The 24,428-nt window shown below is 48.8% G+C and overlaps 1 protein-coding gene across 1 annotated transcript in view; it reads left to right on the top strand.

The window, feature by feature from the left end:
- Positions 1–844: 844 nt before the first annotated feature.
- The window catches only part of Fndc1 (fibronectin type III domain containing 1), a 134,842-nt gene continuing 111,258 nt past the window's right edge, over positions 845–24,428 (top strand). The window contains exon 1 of the mRNA XM_041679991.1: positions 845–1,056. Coding sequence (XP_041535925.1) covers positions 845–1,056 — 212 coding nt within the window. The remainder of the gene's footprint in view (positions 1,057–24,428) is intronic.

Raw genomic sequence — 24,428 nt, forward strand, 5'->3', positions numbered from 1 at the left:
TGTTTACAAAGCCAATAAACCGAAACTCCATCCATTGCCAATGGTGTCACCTTAAGTACCCACTTAAACACGAAGTTAGTGATGGGGCAAACTTCAATCCCCGGTCCAGCTCATCCCAGACTCCTGTGATGATAAAGAATACAGAAAAAAAAAAAAACCAACCAACCAACCAACCAAACAAACAAACAAACAAAAAAAAAAACCCAGCAGACATGGGGCTGCTGGCGATTCTGGTCAAATAGCTGAGTGCTTCTATGGGGGGTTATGAACCAAACAGAGGGTGACAGATAGAGGTACACTCGCCAGATTTGTATCCACCGCAGTGGGGAGAGTATGTATACCCAGAAAGCTCCACCCAGGAGAGCGGAAGGGAAAGGAAAAAGGGGAGAGGAGGACTTCCTCCCTTGGGCGCTTTGCTCTCTCCCTGGTGCTTGCTGAACAGCCTGGAGGGCGCTACCCTTCCTCTCTTCTAGCCCCTCTCGTTTCTTCCCCGTCCCCCAAGCCCTCCTCTACCCTTTTCTCTTCATTCCTCTGAGATGCCGGCAGAGCTGGGTACTCACAGGGGATTTACTTTTCTGTCACACATAGGGACCTAAAGTGAGTGATGTCACCAAAAGAAAAACGAAAAGAAAAAAAGAAAACCCCAAACCCAGCACCCTGTGTTAAACGTGGTTCACAACAAAGACCCCGGTGCTGTCACCGGAGGGGAAATTTTAGAAGTCATTGAAGTAGGGAACGTGTGACGTAGCAAACACCTGCTGTGCGGAAACAACTCCGCCCATGGTCTCTCCACCAGTACTGAGTTTCCAGCGGCAGTGGGGCAGCCGGGTCGTTCTCCCAAAACATGGGAAACGATTCGGTGTGTGGCCAGCGCCTGGACTGTGTGGACTTTGGGAAGGCGCGGGAGAGGGAGAGGCAGGTGCTAGAGGTGCCCGCGGCAGGGGTGCAGGGCTACAGGGGAGCAGAGGTCTTCCGGGAGGTACCCAGGACATCTGGACTCCCCTCGTCCCACTGCGGGTCTGGCATAAAGGAAGTAACAGTGATTCAGTGTGCCAGGTTCTGAGGGCCAGGTGTCTTGGCCAAAAGAAAAAAGCAATTTAGAACTCACTTCGGTTGTCTGGAGACCGAGTGGAAAGCTCCTCCTCCTTGGTTGCTAGGGCTGGAGGTCACACAAGTATAGCTCTAGTGTTCTGCAAGGTTTGGGGTTCCCTGCACTGGAGACCCTCTGTGGAAAGCATGGTGCCCTCAGCTCTCCAAAGTTCTCTTTCAGGTTTCAGAGCCTCCATACGAAATAGGTCCGGAGGCTCTGAACTTGGCTGGATCTTTCTCTCTTACTATCCATTTTCAAACGATGTATCTCTCTCTCTCTCTCTCTCTCTCTCTCTCTCTCTCTCTCTCTCTCTGTGTGTGTGTGTGTGTACGTGTGTGATTACACACTCATTTTTTGAACCTCACACGCTAGACAAGAGCTCTACCAGTGAGCTACACTCCAGCCTGTGATAGTTTTGTTTTTTTTTTTTTTTTTTTGGATCCCTCTCAGAGATTAGGCTGGTCTTGAACTCATTCTAGTCAGGCCATGGGTTTCTGATCCTCCAGCATCAGCCTCTCCTGTAACTGGAGGTGTAGGCATGATCAATCAAACCTGGATCATTTTCAAGCTCTACCTCAACCTAAGGGTCAACTTCGCTCTGCCTTTAGAGGCTAAATTTCCTGTAAGCGGCTGGGCATGCGCCAAGCTAACCCCTTCACTCTCTTTCCTTTTCACTCTTACAGTATTAGGCCCGCTCATGGATGGATGAAGTAACAAGAGACTAAGTGATGTTAAGCAGCCTGTTGACCCCACAACTATCAAGGGGAAGGAAGGTCTGGGCCAGAATCTGTCTGCTGGGGCTTTCCTTTCTCCACATGTCCCACTTCCATCTCCAGACCGTTTGCAAACCTATTTACCTCATTGTCCTGCTTGCCTGTCTTCTCTGTCACACATGAAAACAGTGTCATTCATTTCCAGGGCCATTCCTCTCTTCCCATCGTGGTCAGCTTGAAGCCAAGCAAGTAAACTGTGTAAGGATGGAGAGACCCACTGGCGGGGGAAACCAAGAGAATGGCAGGAATCCACCCAGGTCCTGGCCTAGTGACCCTAGAGCAACCCAGTGAGCAGCTGTGCCGTGTGACCTGTCTGGGTTCGCTTTTCTTGTCACAGCCTTTCCAATATCGGAACGCTCTTGGACAGATGAACACCTGCCGTGTGCCAGTCAGAGAACCAGATTCGTCTGTACTTTCACCCCACAGTATATGGAAGGTGGAAAGCCCTACTCTCTCTGTCCTGAAATTCTATAATGCATGCCGTAGCTTCAATATAAAGTGTCCCCCAAAGGCTCAGGTGCCGAGGGCTTGGTCTCTAGCAGGTGGAGGCAGTCACTATGCTACTCTGATCTCTTCAGTGGACTTCTGACTTCATGACATTATTGAGAGGCAGTGGATGGCGAGGCCTTGAGAAGGATTGTCATTGGGGGGGGGGTGTCTTTGAGGAGCATCTTTTCCCTGTCCCTTGTCCTTCTCCCCTTACTAACTACCCCTTGGCCATGATGCTCTTGACTCATAGGCCTGAGAGCAATAGATCCAGCTGACCGCAGACTGAACCCTCTGAGACTGGGAGCCAAAACAAATCTTTGATTCTTTCCAGTGGTTTCCCTTGGGTATTTGTCTGGCGACCACAAAGGCGAACACATTCACATTACCATAAATGATGATGGACACTCTCAGCTGGGTCTGGCTTGGAAATTTGTTACTGCTCATATTTTGATCTTGTATTGAAATTGCCCCAAGAAGCTACCTATTCTGTCATATGAGTTCCTGTAATAAGAATGATGCATGGGATTTTAGAAGATTCGGAGTTCAAAGCACTTCTGCCCTCATGCCTTACCTGATTTTAGTTTTCATCCTTCTCTTGAATGAGACAGAAATCTTTGAACTTTGCTTAGAGACAGCAAAGAAGCCCAGAGAAGCGGGCGGCAGAAGGGATAAAGTGCAGGACTAGACTCAGCCTGCACTGCACACCGAATCTAACATGTCTGTAATACCCAGTTGTTGAGCTGTGCACATTGACCCCCCAGCAAGCCTCCCACTTGTGTTAAGGCCAGATGGAATGTTCTATTTGCAGACCCTAATCGCTAGGGGGTGAGTTGGCTCAGGGAAAATACCTCTGGGCTAGAAGACACCCACACACTCGTGAGCAACAGGAAACAAGCCCCGGGCGCCTGCACAGAAGTCGGTAGGGGTCTAGGCTGTGTGGACGCTGGGCATAGGCGGGCTGAGAACTATGACATTTCACTCTTGGGTGGAAAAGATGTGCTGTGCATTGGAAGAGAAGCCAACTGGGGAGGGAGGCAGGGGCAGGCTCCAGTGGAGGCAGCAGACCTTCATCTGGTTTTGAGACACCTGATGTTCGTGGGCTGAGATGCCCTGGATAGGATGCTTGCAGGGCAGAAGGGCAGAGAGTGTGTGTTTGTTTTTAACTGACTCTCAAATATGCCACACTTCATATTTTAAGGTTTACCCTTTTTATAGGAATCTCATGACTAAATAAAATGTTGCATCCAAAGTAGGAATGTCTTCATCCTCCTCAGGAGACTCACCAAGTCAGGTGGCCTCTCCTGCTGTTCTTTAAAGTGTCATGGTTTTTAGGACAGCACCCCCCTCTATAGTGGCCGACTCTGATTGTCGTATCAGAACTCAACTCAATCCCCTGCCAGCTGGAGCCTCTCAGACTTCCCAGGGCTCACCTGGCACCTCACTCTTAGCTTTCCCAGCACCCATCCTGTTTCTAACACCCATCTCCTTGTCCTGCGATGATCTGCTCACCTGTCTCTATATGGGAACACATCTCAATGCGGGCCCTTGTCATATGCATTTGCTGTGCCCGGCACACAGCAGGGTCCCTGAAGTACATTGTTTGACTGGTGGTGTGGAAGTCGGACCATTAGGTACAACTACAAAGCCAAATCTCAGCTAACTGGGGTCAGGATTCAAGATAAGGCGAATGTGATTCACACAGACCCATTAAATGGCACTAAAGGTCACCACTGACACCTGGGTGGTGTGGTCCCTGAAGCTGGGGACCTATTGGGTTTGGAGCAATTTTTTAAAAGCATAATGACACCACCCTCTCCTCCAGGAGATGCAGGGATGCTGTTTGGTTTGTGTTTTAGTCAGGGTTTCTATTGCTGCGCAGAAACACTACGGCCAAAAAAGCAAGTCAGGGAGGAAGGGTTTATTTAGTTTACACTTCCACATCACAGTCCATCACTGAAGGAAGTCAGGGCAGGAACTCAAACAGGGAAACCTGGAGGCAGCAGCTGATGCAGAGGCCACAGAGGGGTGCTGCTTACTGGCTTGCTCAGCCTTCTTTCTTATAGAACCCAGGACCAGCAGCCTAGGGATGGCACCACCCACGATGGACTGGGCCCCTCCATCACTGATCACTAATCGAGAAAAAGTCTTACAGCTGGATCTCACGGGGGCGCTTCCTCAGCTGAGGCTCCTTCTTCTCTGATGACTCTTCGCTTGTGTCAAGTTGACACACAAAACCAGCAGTACAGTTGGGTTTAAGCCAGAGGACACTTAAGGCCTGCAGCCTCAGTTCCTTGAGTCCAAGTCTGGAGAACTTTGTGCTTGGATGCTGTCTCAGAGCACTGTGTCTGCTCTAAGTGAACCACCAGGCAAGATAGGCTTCTTCTCAGGCATCTTAGGTAAAGGTGAGAGGCTCCTGCGGGCCTCTACCGTCTAATTATAGACTGCACCTGATGCTTGGTGGATCCGAGCTTGGCTACAGGGGCCAGGCACTGAGTCCCACTTCCAGAAGCAACAGCTGGATAGATAATTTAAATGTCACATGACTTCTTGGACATCACTGGACTTCTCAATTCCTTTCTCCCCTGCTGCGGTGTTAGCTTACCAGCTGTGCAGCTTGAAGACTCCAGGCTTATTGACTGTGGACATTCCCTCCCAGGAGGGGAGAGTCACTGGCTCTCACCTGAGAGGCCAACCGCTCCTCCAAGCAACTGGAATGCAAATCTGCGTTAATCGCAAGTGGCACTGTGATCTTGGCAGTTGGTAGACCCTTTAGGCTGGGGGGGGAGGGGCTCCATCTATGAGAAAGCCATCTCCCCTGCTTGGTGGAGAATTCTCAGTGGCTGCAGTAGGTTCTTCACCCGTGCTCTGGGAGGAAGCCCAGCCTACTTCTTAGCAACTAGAGTGGACTTTGGTGGAATCGTACTTTGGAGTGTGGTTAGACCCTTGGGAGGAGGGTGGAGGCGGACGTGGCTGTGAACATAGACATGACTGTTATTAGTGTCTCCCCAGGGAAGGGATCCTCAAAACAGTTTGTGACGCACTTTTATCATTGACAGATACTCTGGAGCCTTTGAAGTTTGAACACTAAGATGATTGTTTCACATGTCCAACCTTTTAGCTTCTCTGGCCATGTTGTCATCTACAATGTTCAAGCTCAAGAAACACACAATTCATTTATCAAGAAAGTTGCAATAAAAAAACACACCTTACTTACAGCATTTTACGTATGTTTATGGTTTTGTGTTGGCCCACATTCATAGATGTCCTGACCTGAGGTTAGACACCCTGGAACATCATGGTATTTAGATTCAAGTATTTGGATCATTGTTAGTAAGTTGAAACCGACCTTAATCACGTATCTTTTAAAAACCAATTAGTTTTTCAATTATTTCTTATTTATATGTACAGCAGATCTCTCGAGTTACAGGTGTTTGTGAGCTTTGGGGTTGGGAACCAAACTTGGGTCCTCTTGGAGGATAGTATGCACCCTTAACTGCTGAACCATCCCCTTCTCCCTCCCCCTCCCGTTCCCCAGTCTGTGGACTTGCCATGCTCCCTGTGAGAGCAGAGAGCTTAGAGAAGTGTTCCCAGGTGACAAACGCTGCTTGGGGGCTCTGTGATCCCAGAGAGACACACTCCTTCTCGGAGGCCTCCCTACTCAGGTTTGGGCTTGAGTTTGTCTGCTGTGTGTGGAGCGTGGGGACGTGTGTACAGACGCTGGCTGAAGAGAGTGAGTCACTGTCCCAGAGAATCCAGCTCCATCTTTCATATCCTCTTTGTGTTCTGCGGCCCCTCTGCAGTCAGGTCTCCGTGATGTGAAGCTTCAAACAGATCCCTAAGTGCCTGAGTCTGTGTTCTCTGCACTCTCCCTTCCTCTCCCCTCTTTCCTCTCCCCTGTGTCCCGCCATCCCACCATCCTGGCTCAGCTACCAGAAGCCACTTGCCAAGAGACTTCTGCCTGTGTGAGCAACCGAAGCCTTCTTCTTCAAGCCCTGTATAGATGTCACGGTGTTATCCCAGAATTCTGCTGGGATGCGGGGCTTCTGTCAGGGATCAGCCTCAACAAAATTACCCCTTGCCAGGGCAGGGGTGTGGGGATCGGAAAAATAGCAAAGAGGGCAAAGATGCGAATAAAAACACAGAGAAACCCTGTCTCGAAAAAAACCAAAATAAATAAATAAATAAATAAAAATAAAACAGAAAACATAGGATGGTATTGGGAAGGAGTTCCAGTGAATACTGAAATTGCCTGTGTTTCATTTTCCATACACTTTTATACCTTATTACAAGAAGGGGGAAGAAGGCAACAAAAGACTTCTTAACATGATACAAAGGACAACTCGAACAGCTAATTGATTCAACACTTTGAGACATCAAGTCATTAGCATTCTGTTGTTTAGGCAGTGAAGCCACACTAGACCAAGCATCCTGAAAGCTGCCACTCCCCAGGTACTCTTATATTACAGAAGAAGGAGCAGAAGTATGCTTGCATATCCTGACCACCTGTCAGGATGGAGTGGATCTTCCTGTAAGGGCCACCTTCATGTCCTTCATGTCAAAAGAACCACGCAACAACATCCCGAGTCAGGATGTGTAGCCCTGATTGTTGTCATCAAATCTGAGCAAGCTCCAAGCTCTCTGACCATCTGACAAGGTGGAAACAGGCTACATTTTTGGGCTTCCACAGACTTCACAACTGCACAAGCTTAATTCCAACAGGAGGAGAAACAGCGGGGGCGGTTGTTTCTGCTCCACACTGTAAGGAGTCCCAACAGCTGTGCAAAAACAGAACCTGTCTAGACTGCCAGGCCTCCCAAGGCTGGAAACGAGGTTGTCTCAGAGGGAGGGAGTCCTCCTGCAACCTCGGAGAGGGAGAGAACAAGGTTGCCCTCTACAGGCAGCAGCAGGTTCTGCTGGACCCTCAGAGCTACCCGGGTCTCTGCTCTGCCTGTGTAGACATGAACTGGTGTCCATGGCAGCCTGGAATGGGGCTTTGAGAGAGGCCCTAGGGTAGGCAGGGTTGCGAGGCCCTAGGGTAGGCAGGGTTGCGGTGTAATCCTAGGCACCCCTCCTTTTCTGAAGCCACTCTGAATTTCTCAGAGCTCTCCACTGCCCACAGCAGCATCTGCGTCCTTCTTGGTCCCACAGCCTTGCTATTTTCACTTCATCGTACTCCACTCTATGCAAATAATTTGGTGGTGTCAGGACCAGGTCCCTGAGTTTCTCACGGTCTGAGTGACCCACTGTCCAGGGCCTCATTGGGATAGTAGTCGATGGATCCCTGCTAAGGTGAACTCTGGGGAAATAATGAGTTCCATGTGGTTGGCTGCATCTGGCTTGCCTGTGCTGCTTGGGACAGGTGAACACTTTTAGGCCGATCTGTTGGGAAGAATTTCTCAGGTTGATTCCTCGTTGCTTTTGTGGCATTTTTGTTTATGTTCAATGGTTCCTTTTTGGATGTTGTCCTCACAGTGTCCTAAGTACCCAGGTGACTCAGTGAACAACCCTATCAGATCATCTATGCAAAGTGTGTCCAAACAACACTTAGGAAGCTCTCGGTCCTCCTACACAGCCGGCAGGGAGTTAGCCTAAATCAGAATGTTGATGGATGAGACCCTAGCACTTGGACAGGTCATGGATGTCTGCTTGGGGGTGGATGAAGAAGTGTCACGTGTGTACCAGGTCAGAAGCACCCACAACAACAAATCACAAGCTATGTCAGCTTCCTTGGCTACGATTTGCCAAGATCCTCATTTCCCTTGATCATTGGCCTTCACAGGTTCTTCAATTCTGATCTTAAATACTCATATGGGCTCCAATTGCATACTACACCACATACCGTAATGTGTGTGTGTGTAGCACACAGCGTGGTCAGGTGACTTGGTGGTGTCACGGCCGCTGCATTGTTAGCTGTCATTCTTTTCCTGGGGTCTGAGCCAGGGTGTCGCCACCTGCTGTCCTTACTCAGTGCTTGCTTTGGAGCTCCGTTTATGTGTTCCTTCAGACTGATGACTTAATCTTTCTCCCACGAGAGATAAAGGATAGCACACCTCTATCTATCTATCTATCTATCTATCTATCTATCTATCTATCTATCTGCCTATCTATCTATCTATCTATCTGCCTATCTATCTATCTATCTATCTATCTATCTATCTATCTATCTATCTATCTTGGTTTGTCTAGACAGGGTTTCTCTGTGTGACCCTGACTCCCCTGGAACTCATTCTGTGGACCAGGCTGGCCTTGAACTCAGATATCAGCCTGCCTCTGCCTCCTATGCTGGGACTAAAGGTGTGTACTACCGTGTCCAGCTGTTGCTTGCTACCTTTATGAAGTGAGTTTGGAAGGTTCACTGAACTCTCACTGTCCTCACTCTCTGCTCTTTGCTAAGAAGCTGATTTGCCACCTGGGGGGAGGGGCAGGCTGAGCTGCGGTTTGGTTCCATTGCCCTAAACAGAGGCTCTGGAGGGAATGGCTTTCGGGTTCACAGGAAGACAGAAGTTGTAACCGCCCAGCGGGTCAGTTATTCCAGGGTTGTAACCCGCCTGGTGGGTAAGTTATTCCAGGGTCCCGAAGAGGCGCTATCTGAAAAGACATGGGTGGGAAAGAGGAACGAGGCCAAGCAAGATCTGTTGTCAAGGCCTCCGTTTATTAGCGTAATGGCAGCAGCTTATATAGCCCTTGGATGAGGAATTTGGCTTGGGATGGGGGCAGGGACATGGCAAGGGCAGGAAGGGATCTTGCTGGGGCAGTAATGGTCATGAGTCGGTCATGAGGTCGCGAGTAGACACACCTAGTGTTCTCTATGCAAGCGGAATCGTTCCTTTTGTGATTCTAACTACAAACAGTTCTCTAGATAGTTGGAATGTGGGGCAGGTTCTGCTAACAGATAGCTCTCAAGATAGTTGGGTGTGGGGTGGGCTCTGCCAACAAACAGTTCTCAATACAGTTGGGGTGTGGGGCTCTCTGCAAACATCTCCAGGACAATGGTCCCTGCAATACTTTTTGGGGAAAATGGCTCCTGACATATCCCCCTTCCTTTTATAAGGGCCGGCAGCTATCAAGTGGAGGGCACCAGGTCAGAGTTCAACCATGTTGTCAGATCTAAAGGAGAAGGGACTGGGACAAGGAGAGCCTTTCCTCTCGAGTGGTGGAGCAATCTTCCTCTCCTGGGAACAGAGGGGTGCCTTATGAGTACCATAGTTATTATTTTTTATTTATATTTTTGATTTTGGCCTTAATGATGGCCTGCACTGAGGGCCCCTGTCTTAGGTCGAGTGGGGACTGTTGTGCGTTCCTGTCGCTTTAAGGGACAAGCCACGCCCACTTTCATTACCTCTGACCTGCCCGCTGCCATCTTGGGCCCTTCCTTTTCTGCTTCCTTGACGTCTGTGCTTTTTATTATAAGGAAGACCTGGGAATGTTATGGTTTTGGTCCCTTTAAGAGACAAGCCACACCCATTCCCCTCCCCATCCGCTGAGGCAGGCTGATCTTCAGCTTCTGGCCTGAGCTCGTTCTTTTCCATCTTCCTCTTGGAGAGGCAGCTTTGCTTCTGCCTCTCTCCCCACTTCTCTCTTCCCCCCTTCTCTGTCTCTTTCTCCTCTCCTCTTCTCTTCTCTCTCTCTCTCTCTCTCTCTCTCTCTCTCTCTCTCTCTCCTTCTCTCTCTGTCCCCCCCTTCACCCTTCCTCCTCCATAACCCCCTGAATAAACATTTAACCTCACCCTATATGTCGTGTCTATCCATGTTTCTGTCTTCTGCCCGCCTGCCATGTGTCTCCCTGCCTGGAACCAGCCATTGCTCTGGGACCAGCAGCCGACTCTGCCTGGGGCCCACTGCCTGCTGCCACATGGCCCGCCACCACTGCTCTGGGACCAGCAGCTGTCTCTGCCTGGGACTGGCTGCTCCCAGGGCCTGCTGTCTGCCGCCACATGGCCCGCTGTCACCGCTCGGGCCGCAGCTCTGGGACCGGCAGCCATTTCTGCCTAGGACTGGCTGCTCCCAGGGCCCGCTGTCTGCCACCACATGGCCCGCCACCATTTGGGACCTACAGCATTTCTGCTGCCTACTGCCACAGGGATCTTGCAGCATTTTTTTAAAAAGAACAACAGGGACCAGGTCTTTTCCCCCTTACCCGTCCTAGGGTTCCCAGGGCCCTGTCTTAGGTTGGGGGAGGTCCTGCCACAAGTCGCCCATCCTTGGAGCTCCTCAAATAAAAGGCATCTAGCAAGACCTAAAGTAAGCAGGTCTTTGACCGCAGGTTTCCCTGTCTTAGGCTATGTGGAGGGCTATCCTCATCTCCTGGCACCATGCCATGTTGAGCTGGCCTGTACAACCTCTATATGATGTGCTGTTCAGGGGAGGGTTCCACACTAACTCCCGTCGTTGGGCCTCTGTGAGAATCATTAATGAAAAGACTGTTAGGAGCTCCTCAAATAAAAGATATCATGTATAGGTTGAGTAAAGATATAATTTGGGCACCAAAAACTCCATCTCCGGACAAGAAGAAAGGGCACCTTCCAAATCCAGTATTCACCTTTTAGTCTGGCCTTCCCCCTTCCTAAATGTCTACTCCAACATAAGATTACGAGTGCTGCCTGCCAAAAATTAGGACAGTGTAAAGGGATCCAAAAATTCTTAACATATGCATTAAACCCAAACATTTTACAGCGTGTGTCAAACCTTTTCCAACATCTATAAGCAGTTACAAATATCATCAGGTCAATTCCAGTAAGAGCACAATGACAGACATTGTTGTTATTAAACACCACCAGTTCCAGTCTCTGAGCAACAGTCAGAACCCCAATCTTCCCCCTTCTTAAGTGAAGAGGGGTTTGGGGAGCAGCGGCATGGCAAGGGCAGGTCACGAGTTGTGGGTCACGAGGTCACGAGTTGACACACCTAGTTCTCTATGCAAGAGGAATCGTTCCTTTTGTGATTCCAACCACAAACAGTTCTCTAGATAGTTGGAATGTGGGGCAGGTTTCGCTAACAGATAGCTCTCAAGATAGTTGGGTGTGGGGTGGGCTCTGCCAACAAACAGTTCTCAATACAGTTGGGGTTTGGGGCTCTCTGCAAACATCTCCAGGACAATGGTCCCCACTATACTTTTTGGGAAAATGGCTCCTGACAAGAAGTCATGTTCTCCCTCTTCTTATGCCACCTTGAACTACAGGATAAACACGAGGAGGGCTCTGGCTGGTGCCCTGACTGCAGAGGACATAAGGGGTGCCGCAGACCGAGGGGTGCCGCGGAACGAGGGGTGCTGCAGGATCCTCAGGATCCTCGGGTCTGGCTGTGAGCCCAGTGGCATCACTCAGCCTCCCCTGACGCTGACTCCTAGCACCTGTGAATTGGATGTCTGTCTTCTCTCCTCCGTCGTCTTGCTCCTATCAGAGACAGCCAGTTTTCTGAATCACATCTTTTGTGAGACTTTAATTTCTCGTGAAAGGAAAAGAAACCATGAGGGACCAATTGGGAGACAATTTAGGGAGGTAGGTGAAGAGTGATTGTCCCTTTCTTGCGACTCAAAATATTCCTGCTTCTTTGTTTATAGAAATGTGTGGGCAGTGTTGTTTCTAAAGTCACATTGGCACGCTTGCCCTGGATAGTGTGTCCCACAAGGTCGAGGACTGGGTCCTCTCCTTCAGTTTCCAGAGCCAGCCTGGCACACAGCAGTTTGTTTGTTTGTTGTTTTTAATACACGCAGTTTCTGTCTGTGAACGAGTGGAGTGGGTAAGAGATTAGCTAGACTGACGGCGGCAGAGGCTAGGAATCGCGCGGGCTCTGTGCTCTACAGAGACTGGAGAGGGTAGCTGACTGGAGAGAGACCACGGAGAGAGGCTGAGTGCTCTAGAGAGGTCTGGAAGGGCTTCCTGGAGGAGGCCCACTGGGAGAAGACCCAGAGACGGCAGTATGGTGGGGGAGGCTGGGAACAGACCAGGGATGTTTGGGTCCCAGGGGATAAGAGATGAATGCTTTGGCCGAGCGGCAGCACGAGGACCGGATCCCGACCATGTGATGTGGCCTAGAATCATGCGCCTCCCAGCTGCAGACCCTCCCCCTTCCTCCCCTGCCCAGTGTGTCCTTCCACTCCCACCCTTCACCTCCCCACCACAGTGGTTCCTTGCTCTTTCTGAACAGTGGTAGGTAGAGCCCTTGACAAACGCCCTCTTAGAGGGACCTTTACATTGACAAGTTTTCTAGATGTTTCTAAGTGCACCTCTAGTCTCGCCTTCACAAGCCTCCAGCTCGGAGAGATTTGATCACAATCTCCGCGCACCACGCGCCTCCTGCTGGCAAAAGTCCGTAATTGCAGCATCGAATGGCCCTTTCCTAGACTTGAGCAGAACTCTGCCTTCAGAAGGAAAAATGCTGATATTTACCAAGTGTCAGACAGTTTCTTAGGGACATGCACACGTGCTAACTTATTTTCTTACAGAGCTAAAGTAGGTCAGTATTGTTCTCATTCTCATGTTATCCACAAAGAAACCAAAGCACAGAGCAGCTAGGAATGTGCCCAAGACCACACCGCCAGGAATCAAGCTAGGCAAGCCTGCTGGGCACAGTATAGACTCTTTGATAATGGACAGCTGGCTAACACATGTTGGTTATTGTTTGCAGCCTCCTATGAGGTTACCAAAGAAAGAAATACAGCCTTGTAAGCAACAGTTACAACGACTCAGCGTGATATCGGCGACAAGACATGTGTACAAATAACTATAACACAGGGGAGAATATTCTGGAAGAGTACGATGGGGCTGCAGAGAAGACACAGGAGTTCCAGTCCAAGGTGAGGCTGCCTGGAAGGTGGCCTTTGGGTTGGTGGAGGTGGGGAAGGGGAGGCATATTCTAGAGGAGAATTAGAGAGAGAATGTAGGCATCCAACCCAGGAACTCTGGAGGCACAGACCAGGTCCACACCTCGGCCGGGTTTTCAGGAGATGAAAATCAAATGTGCCCACATGGTGAGCCCTCACCCACAGGTCGGAGATGTGTGCACAACTTGGCCGCAGGCAGATGTGGGCACCAGTTCCTTCACAAGCCAAAGAGCGAAGCTCTCAGCAGAAATCAACACAGCCAACACGCTGACTTTGGATGCCTGGATTCAGAGCTAGAAGAAGACAGATTTTGACGTTTTAGCCCCATGGGCCCTGGAGAACTGGCTCAGTGGGGCTCGTGTATTCTGTGCCCGCCGGGGCATCTTTGGTTATCCCTGCGTCTGATTTATGGCCTCTGCCTTTGCTATCTAGAGCAGCTACTTCCAGGCACTCTTTGTTGGTGTGACTTCTGCCCTTTCCCTTAACTACTAGACAAGTGATCTGGGACATCCCTTCCTCTCAGTCCTGCTGGGACTTCCTGGGAGCCAGCTGCTGACATTACTTAAGATCTACTCTGTGGCTCTTTGGCCTCTGCTTTTCCTGAGAGTGTGAAGCTTTGACGCGGCACTGGCTGTGCGCATTCCTCTCTGCAGCTTTGGAGCTAGGAAGGAGCCTGGATTTTATAGGTGTGTAAGTGTTTTATTTTTGAAAGAACGATGTGTGCTTATAAGGGAACGGAGACTCCCAAAAGAATTCTTTGTGCAACTCCAGCAAGCTTGCTTTCTTCTTGTGCATGGCACTCAAAGTTTGTTCAATAAACATAAATAAGAGAAAACCGCTCTTACTTTAGGAAATTAATGAGCTTCTAGTAATTGTCATCCACCACACGCATCGCTTGTCTAGACAATCTCAACTGCAGCTCCTGGGGAGTAGGGCAGGGGTGCAGACCTAATTCGCCTCTGCCAACTAGGAGGGGCGCTCCCTTCTCAAGTTGGAACTCTGTTTCTCTCTGGTGGCCAGTCCCTGAACTGCAATGGACATTTCTGAAGCGCCAATGAATAGGTTAGGTAGGAATATTTGAAAGCAGGAAGGTCTATGATCAGAGAATTTTTCCAGCTGACCACTGTAATAAATTTGGGAGAATCAGAATATTGTCTGAGGTTTCGTTGGACACCTAATAAATATAAATAGATTCTAGATTGTGAAGGTGACTGATTCCCAATCAAAGATGAGACTCCATAGCTGTGCTCACACATCTGTGATGGTGTTCATGGTTACAATGGTGATACATACAATAATTCTGTTTTAGGAGACTCCGGAAGCGGGGACATCCTGCACCAACAGGAGCCGGTGTTTGGAAGCAGGTGTTAAGTGTGCCCTGTGTTGCGTTAGACATCGAGAGACAGCCCAGCCCTTCAGATTAGTTTTACCAACTGAATTCTAGTGACAGCGGTACAGAAGCCACCTCACCCAGAGGGATGGTAAGGCACCACTCCACCCTGTGTGCCTGAAGTCTCAGGCAGTCCCAACCCTATGTATGTTATGTTACTCTGATTCATACACATGCATGGCAAGATTTAATTCATAAACTAGGGAGGTTACGAGACTAACAACAATAAGCAATAATAAGACAATAGTTTTAATGGTGTGTTGTGATAAATGTAGGCAAACTTGGTCTCCCGCACACAGCCCAGTTACCCATGGTGCATTAGGAATTCCTCCCTCCCTTCCTCCTTCCTCCCTCCCTCCTTTCCTTTCTTTCTTTACTGTTGAAACAGGGCTTCACTTTGACCCAGATTAACCTGGATCACACTATATGGCCCAAGCTAGCCTCAAACTGGTAGCAATCCCCCTGCCTCATCCTCTCTAGTGTTTGCATGAGCTACCATGCCTGGATAGTTTTTTTAAAGACAGGATTTCAGGTGTTCGAGGCTGGCCTTGTGTAGGCCCATATTTAGGTATGGCACAAAAGCCATTAGCCCGGTCTGAGCTGATCAGGTAGCTCAGCAGACAAACTGTCTCTACCTTAACAATACCCAGGATGTGCTGCTCCTAGTTTCTTTTGTTAGAAATGTAGATCTCCTGAGGAGAGGTGTTGATTGAAACTGGCCAGGAGGTTTGGTGCTTCCCTTCCTTTGTAATTTGGAGGATGTCTTATAGAGATGCTAATTCATGGCCTACCTGACTACTAGATGCGGACTTGACCTGAGCCCAGGCACCTGGTTGCCTAGGAAACAGCCTGATGTGTCCCCCCCCCCCCCCATTGGTGTGGATATATAAGATATTTGGAGAATAAAGAGAGGGCTGGCCTTTCCATGATGACCGTGTAAGCTGTGTCTGATTATTCCTCACGACTCCGTTCCAGCAGAGTTAGGAAATCTGTGTTGGATCCACAGGGCTCCGACAGCCTTGAACTTGCTTCATAGACAAGAATGAGTTTGAATGTCTGATATCCCTGCCTCCACCTCAGAGGTGGTAGAACTTCAGATATATACTTCCATGCCTCCTTTACGCTGCTGGGGGTCAAACTTGGGGCACTGTGCCTCCCAGGACAGCATTCTACCAACTGAGCTACGTGCCCAGCCCTATAACGATGCTTTGGTTTTCAAATATTTTTATAGCTAAGTCTTCAGAGAAGGGGATCCACCTAAGTTGTCTGACATTTATTTATAATTGTATATTAAATTTTCCTGGAATTACTTATTTTATGTGTATGGGTGTTTTATCTGTATGGATGTATGTGTATCATGTGTTGTGTGGGATATTTTGCTCTTTTGACTTTTTGGGGGGACCACCACCCAGCTCCCAAATAAATCAAACACAGAGGCTTATTCTTAGTTATGAACACTGAGACCTAGCTTGGCTTGTTTCTTGCCAGATTTTCTGAACCTAAATTATCCTTTTGCCTCTGGGTTTTTATCTTTCTCTGTTTCTGCATGCCTTTCTTTACTTCTTTCTCTGTGACTTGCTGGGTAACTGGATGGCTGGTCCCTGGTGTCCTCCTCTCCTTGTTCTCTGCTCCTTGTTCTTGGTTCTCCTTCTATTTATCCTCTCTGCCTGCCAGCCCCACCTATCCTTGCTCCTGCCTCACTATGGGCCGTTCATCTCTTTATTAGACCAGCAGGTGTTTTAGACAGGCACAGTGACACAGCTTCATAGAGAGATGCAGTGTAAACAAAAGTCACACACCTGAAAAGAATATTCCCCAACATTTTCCTCTTTTTCTTTCTGAACAAAAATGAAAATTTTTAACTTTAACATAGTAAGACCATGTACAAAAAGAACAATTATCAAGTAAAGATTTCATTCAGAGTGTACTAAATTCCAATTCTTTTGTGTCTGGTAAATTTAAAGAAAATACTCCATAATCTATCCTATCTCAGGAATTCCAAAATTTTATACCTAACTTACCTGCTATCATATCTAAGAAAAACTGCAACTATAGCTATCTAGTCTTCAACTCCATCAAAAGCACCAGAGGATATAATATTATTTAAATAAACAAAAAGTGCATTGCAAATGACTTCTAAAAACTCTAGAAATGACAGAGACATCTGACTGCCTGGACAGTCACCCAAAGCTTTTAAAAACTAGAATTTTAGATTTTTAAATGAACTGCATAGGTGCAATACCTTAAACAAGAGCAAAGACATAGAAAATATGTTGTAACAAAGATAACCTTAAATTGGTATCAGTATACAAAAAACCCTTTAGAGAAGAGTAGAAACACACACACATATAGTGTAACAAAAATAACTTTAAATTTATATCCATATACAAAAATTCAAAATCAACACAATAACATACAGGATTCAGCCAACCTGTGTATTTACCATCTTTACATGGCTTTTTCCTTTTATAATACATTACTGTCTTTTTAAACACCTTATTATTTTTAATCTACTTATTTCTCTCTATGAATGCCTAGACCCATTTTCTTTCTTTCTGAAGCCTATGCACATTGTAAAACACACTGGAACCTGTTTAGAGGATTTTCCATCTGGACCTCCTTTACTGCGAATCTCAGCCTTTTTTCCCCCACTGGGGCAAACCTTCGACTGTTAAGCTACGCCTGGATCCTCCTCGTGCTCTGTGGACTGGCCCTGCCCACTCTCGGTCAGGTCGTGCCTGAAGCAGCCAGCCTGTTTGGAGGTTCATGACCGAGAACTGCATTACACCTTCCTAGAACTCTAGAATGCCGATGTTGGCGCTGTGGCAGGCATTTTTATTTCGTTTTTTTTTTTTTTTTTTGTTACACTTTTCATCCTGGCTGCTCAAGGGCTCGCCAGCAGGCACATTCTTAAAGGAGCCGTGCCCCCCCCCCCCCCCCCAGCTTTCTCAGGCTCCGGGTGGATTTTCGAGGCCCAAAATGGAATGCCAAAATATTGTGTGAGGTATTTTACTCTTTTGGCTTTTTAGGGGGAATTGTCACCCAGGTCCAAATAAATCACACACATAGAGACTTTTTCTTAGTTATGAATGCCCAGCCTTAGCTTGGCTTGTTTCTTGCCCGATTTTCTTAACCTAAATTCTCCCAACTACCTTTGGCCTCTGGGCTTTTATCTTTCTCTATTTCTGTAGACTTTTCTTTACTTCTTCCTCCATGGCTTGCTGTGTCGCTGTGTGTCTGGCCTCTCCTTGTTCTTGGTTCTCCTTTTATCCTCTCTGCCTGCCAGCCCTGCCTGTCCTTGCTTCTGCCTTGCTATTGGCCGTTCAGCTCTTTATTAGACCAATCAGGTGTTTTAGACAGGTGCAGTAACACAGCTTCACAGAGTTAGACAAAGGCAGAGTAAACAAAAGTCACACACCTGAAAATAATGTTCCCCAACCATCGCGTGTGTGCCTGGTGCCCGGGAAGGCATCTGATCCCCTGGAACTGGAATTATGGATAGTTGTGAGTTCCCATGTGGGGATCGAACCCAGGCTCTCTGCAAGAACAAGTGCTCTTCAGCCCAAGTGTGTATTTTTAAGATTTGTTTGTTTATTTTATGCCTTTAAGTACACTGCGACTACAGTGCCCGAGGAGGCCAGGAGATGGCGCCTGTGGGAAAGTACACTGTGGATGCAATGCCCAAGGAGGCCAGAAGATGGCGCCTGGAGTAACCGGTGATCATGAGGCCACGGTGCTCTTAATCTCTGAGCCACCTCTCCAGCCCCTAATTATGTCTTATTAGAGTAAAAATGAAATAATTGAGCATGTCAATTCAAGTCCAACACCACTTCTCTCAACAGCATAAACTGGATAATGAGATCTTGCCCAGGAAAAACACATAATTGCATGTTTGGTCTTGTCAATGTTCTGATGCACGGAGCAGAAGCTAGCAGTGAGTGCGGAAGGGGACTTTCCCGTCCCCTTTGAAGTTTCGGTAATTGAATTTGTCAAAATAAACTGACAATAGACATGGGGGGAGACAGACAATTATATTGACACGCAGGCGCTTGGAGGGCAAACAAAGGAAATTCCAAGAGGGTTCAGACAGCCAGAGTCAAGAGATCCCCTTCCTAGAGGAGAGTGAGCAAGGACTCCACCTGGAGAAGGAGGAGAGATGATTTTAGGGCTGGTGAATGGGCCCATTAGCATGGAGGGGGCAGGTCCCCTGGGTGTGGGCATAAAGTCCTCCAGCACAATGGTGCAGAAGTGGGAATGACATCTAATGGCTGGAGGTAAAGAGACCCCAGGCTGGCTATGAAGTTCAGCACATGGAGATGTCTCCCATACATAGGGGATCTTTTCTTGGGCCCCAGGAATAGTGTGGCAAGACAAGGCAAAGATGGACAGTATAGAATGTCATCCTTTGTCACCAGTTACTGTATTCCAGAGTCCTGCGGGGAGACGAGCCATTCCCAGTCTCTAGATCTGGATCTGCCCAGCGTGGGTAGTGCCCCTCTCTTCCAGAAGTGGCCTGTCTGTTCTTCGCGTGAGCCTCAGGAGGAGGGTGTCTCATAAACACTCTGCCTGAGGGGTTCATGTGTGAGGACCCCAAGGGAAACTTGTGCAGCCCAGCTTGTCCCTCAGAGTCTGCCCCCATAACACTTGGTCAGGGTGCTGGTCCCTGGTGGGTAACTCACCAATAGTGCCTTGGCCACACGAGCACTGTTGTGCTTGTTGAACCTGGACCTGCGTGGGCAAGCCTGCGAGTGTGCCCAGGTGTGTGTACACACTCACCTGGGAGACCAGTGCAGTGTGGTGGGGGAAGTTTTGTGTATAGTACGGGATTTTCAGATCGTGAACAATACTTATCTAGGCTCCGTGGACATAACTGGGTACTCCCGGCTCTGTCTGAACGCTGAGACTTTATGTGATTCTTGACCCACCTCCAAACACAGGCCTCTGGTGCATCCCAACTTTGGCTGGTCATTTCTGAATCTGGAGTGTCCTTTGAAGTCAAATCTCTGGGCCTACAGAGGTCAACATAAAGGGCTAATGACCTAAAAGTCTCAGGTGAGCCGAGAATCTCGGGACAGCAACGTTGACATGCTACTATCATCTTTGGCAGGCGGTTAGCACGAGCAGCTTCTGAGATCAACATGCTAACCTCACTGGTATTTACAACCTTGAGGCTGCAGGGGACAGATCTGTAGATGGAATCTTTCACCCCCAAAGTTCCCTTTTATGCTCTATAAAACCTTCACACACACGAGCACACACACGTACACACACACACACACACACACACGCTCACACATGTGTACACACACACGCACACATCACACCTTGGTGCACAGTCTTCACTCCTGTCCTGTTCTGATAGAGGGCACCCTGTAGAGGTCTGGCTTCTCTCTTTTATTTTCATGTTATCCCCATTCATCTTGATCTAACAGAACCCATGTCTGCAACCAAAGGAAATGCATATTCAAAGGCCATGGAGTTCCTGAAACCAAAGATGCCCCTTGCCCTGCACGGCTATTCTGAAACCATCCGCTCAACCAGCCTGTGTCCTGATTCTCCCTTTACCCACAGGCACTGGGTTGCTGGTCTTTTCTATGTGATTAGGAAGGCTCCTCAAACTGTGTCCAGCGTTGTCTGGTGTCTCCTGGGGTGTGACCTGTCCGTTGGTACCCACCTGGGCTCTGTTCCGTTGCTTGAACCAGGGTGCCTCAGGTACCATCTCTGCCGTGTCCCACTGGCCCTGGTGCACATGACCAAACCTAATTCTGCAGTGATGGAAGGGGTGGATTTATCTCTTGTCAGGAGTTGGTACCAAGTCACAGTGCAAAATGGCCAGGGTGAGGGGCGTAGGGAGACCCCAAGAACCCGCTTTGAGCCCCCAAGAACATCAGAACGCGGTTCCCTCTCATAGGACTCAGAGTCAGAGCTGGAGACCAAGTGAGGATTGTTAGTTCCCATGACCCCTCAGTGGGCTTGACAACTAGATGCCCTACTAGATGACAAAGAAGATCCCAGACCGGGAGGTTCAGGGAAGACGGTTCAAAGGTCTCGCTGTACAGGGAGTAAGAGGAAATAAAGCAGGTGAGGTCTGTGGAGTGGGAAGAGGGGCTAGGACCACACCTGTGTACATAGACCATCAGGGTGAATGTTGTTTATCACCCCCCCCCCCCCGCTCCTCTCCTCTCCCATCTCCTCCCCTCTTTATCTCTTCCCTTTCTTTTCTCCTCCTTCTCCCCCTCTTTCCTGCTATCCTCTCCCCTTTCTCCTTCCTTCTTCCCCCTTCCCCTCTTCCTCTCCCTCTCTTCTTTCCTCTCTCTCCCCCTCTCTTCCCCTCTCTTCCCTCCCTCCTTTCTTCTTTCCTTCCTCTCTCTCTTCCCCTCCTTTCCCCTCTCCTCACTTTCCCTCCCTTCTTCTTTCTTTCCTCTCTCCCTTCCCCCTCTTTTCTCCTCCCCCCACCCTCCCTCCCTTCTTCTCTTTCCTCTCTCTCTCTCCCTTCCCCCTCTCTTCCCCTTTCTCCCCTCCCTCCCTTCCTCTCTCTTTCCTCCCTTTCCTTCTCCCCACCCCCACCCTCCCTCTCTCACTCTTTGGCATTTATTACTGTCATTGCTGCAGAGGAATGGAAAGTATGTGGTTGAATTTGGATCCCTTTTCAATTTCAGACTTATGTCGCTATATCCCTGGGAGTTCCCCTGCATCCAAATTAGCTGGTCACAGGAAAGAGTCCTTTGTAGGGAAGAGGGTTGCTAATCTGTTCTCTTTGATTAAATTTGGCCCAGGGAGTGCAGAAGCACGAGGAGCTGCAAGTTGCTGGTGAGTATGTATATATATATATATATATATATATATATATATATATATATATATATATATATATATATATCAGCCACTGTAGCAGAAATGGGATTTTGTTTGAGGCTGTAAAGAAACGGAAAAGGCCTTAGGACTTCTGGAAGCACAATTTGGTGTGTATCCCGTCAAGCGTATTTGATATAATCCCCGCTCCAGGGGAGGAAAGGTGGAGCCAGGTAAGACGTGGTCCTTCTAAGGCAGCCATCTCCCTCCCACCCCACCTCTGCCAGTCTCTTCTGCTTTTGCCTCAAGCTTCAATCTCTCCTTTGATTCCCTTTTCTCCCCCTTTCCCACCTTCCTTATCCTCTCTCCCTCTCTTCCTCTCCCCCATCTGGCTGAGTTTTGCTATGTCCCCTGGCAAGCGTGGATCTTGCTGTGTAGCCAGGCAGGTCTTCAGCAGAGGGTGATTACAGCACCTACGCTTTCCAGGAGCTGGGACTTCAGACAGCGGACTCCACAGCTGGCACCTTTCTTTCCGTAGCTCCCTCTGCCTTGTGGTGTCGGGGCTGGAGCATTGCCACTGAGTTATAACCTACAAGTCTCCCCTCTTCACAAAGAGGAAGTGGCCAAGGTGTGCCCTTCCCCAATTCCCGGTTGCTATAACTTTTGAGCAGGATGAAAACAAGACCTGCCTCGGGGCTCAGTGGGGACAGAGAAGATTGCAGGCCACTTTTCCATAGTGCAATACACAAGTTTTTCTTGGGAGATGAGGAAAAAATACAGGAATGTAGTTTAGAAACTGGAGAGTTATTTACTTATTTAATTTATTTCTTTCTCACAGAATCCTGTCTGTCCCAGGGCAAAGGGAAGGGAATAAGTCAGTGGGAAGCAAGTGTAGGCAGTTTTTTTTTTTTTTTTTTTCAGAGAAAGAGGAGAGGAAGAGAAGGTGGAGGAGAAAACATGAAGCTATCTTAGTGTTCTATTGTTGTGAAGAGACACCATGACCATGGCATTCTTTAAAAAAAGCATTTACTTGGGGTTGGCTTAAATTTCAGAGGTCTAGTCCATTATCGTCATGGCAGGAAGCATGGTGGCATGCAGGCAGATATGGTGCTGGAGAAGGAGCTGAGAGTTCTATATCTGGATCAGCAGCCAGCAGGAAGAGACAGTGAGCCAGTAGGCCTGATCTGAGCTTTAGTGACCTCAAAGCCCACCCCGGTGACACACTTCCTCCAACAAGGCCACACCTACTCCAACAAGGCCATACCTCCTAATAGTGCCACTCCCTGGTGACCAAGCATTCGAATCTATAAGTCTATGGGGCCATTCCTATTTGTACTGGCTGGTTTTGTGTGTCAACTTAACAGAAGCCTCACTTGAGGAAATGTCTCCACGAGATCAGCTGCAAGGCATTTTCCTCAATTACTGATCAGTGGAGGAGGGCTCAGCCCACAGCTGGTGGGTCCATCCCTGGACTGGTAATTCTTTGGCCTCAACATCAGCTCCTGTCTCCAGGATCCTGCCCAGGTAGAGTTCCTGTCCTATGACTTCCTTCAGTGATGAACGGCAATGCTGAAATGTAAGCCAAATAAACCCTTTTCTCTCCAAATTTTTTATTTTGGTCCAGTGCTAAGTTGCAGCAATAGAAACTAAGACCTATTCAGCCCTCACTCACTTAAGACACTGTGTAAACCACCACGGAAGACAGAGGGAGCAAAAAGGTTGCATTCCAGCCCGGCTCCCATGTGGAGCTTGGCCCATCCAATCTGGGCATAAGATTTGAAAGTAGCTACTCAACTAAGTACGTGGAGGAGCCCGTACAAGGCTGGCCTTGCAGCCCCCTATGCGACGGTGGGATACTGGAAGTGTCCTATTTAGCCAGCAAGAAGAGCAGTTGCCTTATTTCTATTGCTGGGAAGAAACACCACACCATAACAAAGACAGCTTAGAAAAGGAGGCATTTAATTAAAGGCTTGCTTACAGTTTCCAAGGTTAAACCTTGACTATCAAGGCAGGGAGTATGGCAGCAAGCAGGCAGGCACGGTGCCAGGGCCATCGTTGAGAGCTTACATTTTAACCACAAGACAGAGGCAGAGGCAGGAGAAGATGGAGGGGAGGGAGGGAACTGGGGAGAGGGAGAGGAACTGAGAGACTCTGCCTGGTGTGAGTTTTTTAAAGATTAAAGCCAAAACCCACCGCAAGTACTTGCCTCTTCCTCCTACAAAGCCACACCTCCTCCAGCAAGGCCACACCTCCTCCAACAAGGTCATGCCTCCTCCTATAAAGCCACACCTCCTCCAGCAAGGTTGCACCTCCTTCTGCAAGGCCACCAAGGCCTCCTAGTCCGTAATCAGCCCACCAACTAGGAAGTGAACATTTGAATATATGAGTCTATGGGGGCCATTCTCATTTAAACCAGCTGTGTGTTCCCCTGTGGGTAGACATCAGGACGGCTGTGACCTGTATGTACCCTGTGGGTAGACATCAGGGCGGCTGTGACCTGTATGTACCCTGTGGGTAGACATCAGGACGGCTGTGACCTGTATGTACCCTGTGGGTAGACATCAGGACGGCTGTGACCTGTATGTATGTACCCTGTGGGTAGACATCAGGGCGGCTGTGACCTGTATGTATGTACCCTGTGGGTAGACATCAGGACGGCTGTGACCTGTATGTATGTTCCCCTGTGGGTAGACATCAGGATGGCTGTGACCTGTATGTACCCTGTGGGTAGACACCAGGGCGGCTGTGACCTGTATGTATGTACCCTGTGGGTAGACATCAGGACGGCTGTGACCTGTATGTACCCTGTGGGTAGACACCAGGGCGGCTGTGACCTGTATGTATGTACCCTGTGGGTAGACATCAGGGCGGCTGTGACCTGTATGTATGCTCCCCTGTGGGTAGACATCAGGACGGCTGTGACCTGTATGTACCCTGTGGGTAGACACCAGGGCGGCTGTGACCTGTATGTATGTTCCCCTGTGGGTAGACACCAGGGCGGCTGTGACCTGTATGTATGCTCCCCTGTGGGTAGACACCAGGACGGCTGTGACCTGTATGTACCCTGTGGGT

This window comes from Microtus oregoni, unplaced genomic scaffold, assembly GCF_018167655.1.
Source record: "Microtus oregoni isolate MIOR12 unplaced genomic scaffold, Mior012 000033F_ref0000390, whole genome shotgun sequence".
NCBI lineage: Eukaryota > Metazoa > Chordata > Mammalia > Rodentia > Cricetidae > Microtus > Microtus oregoni.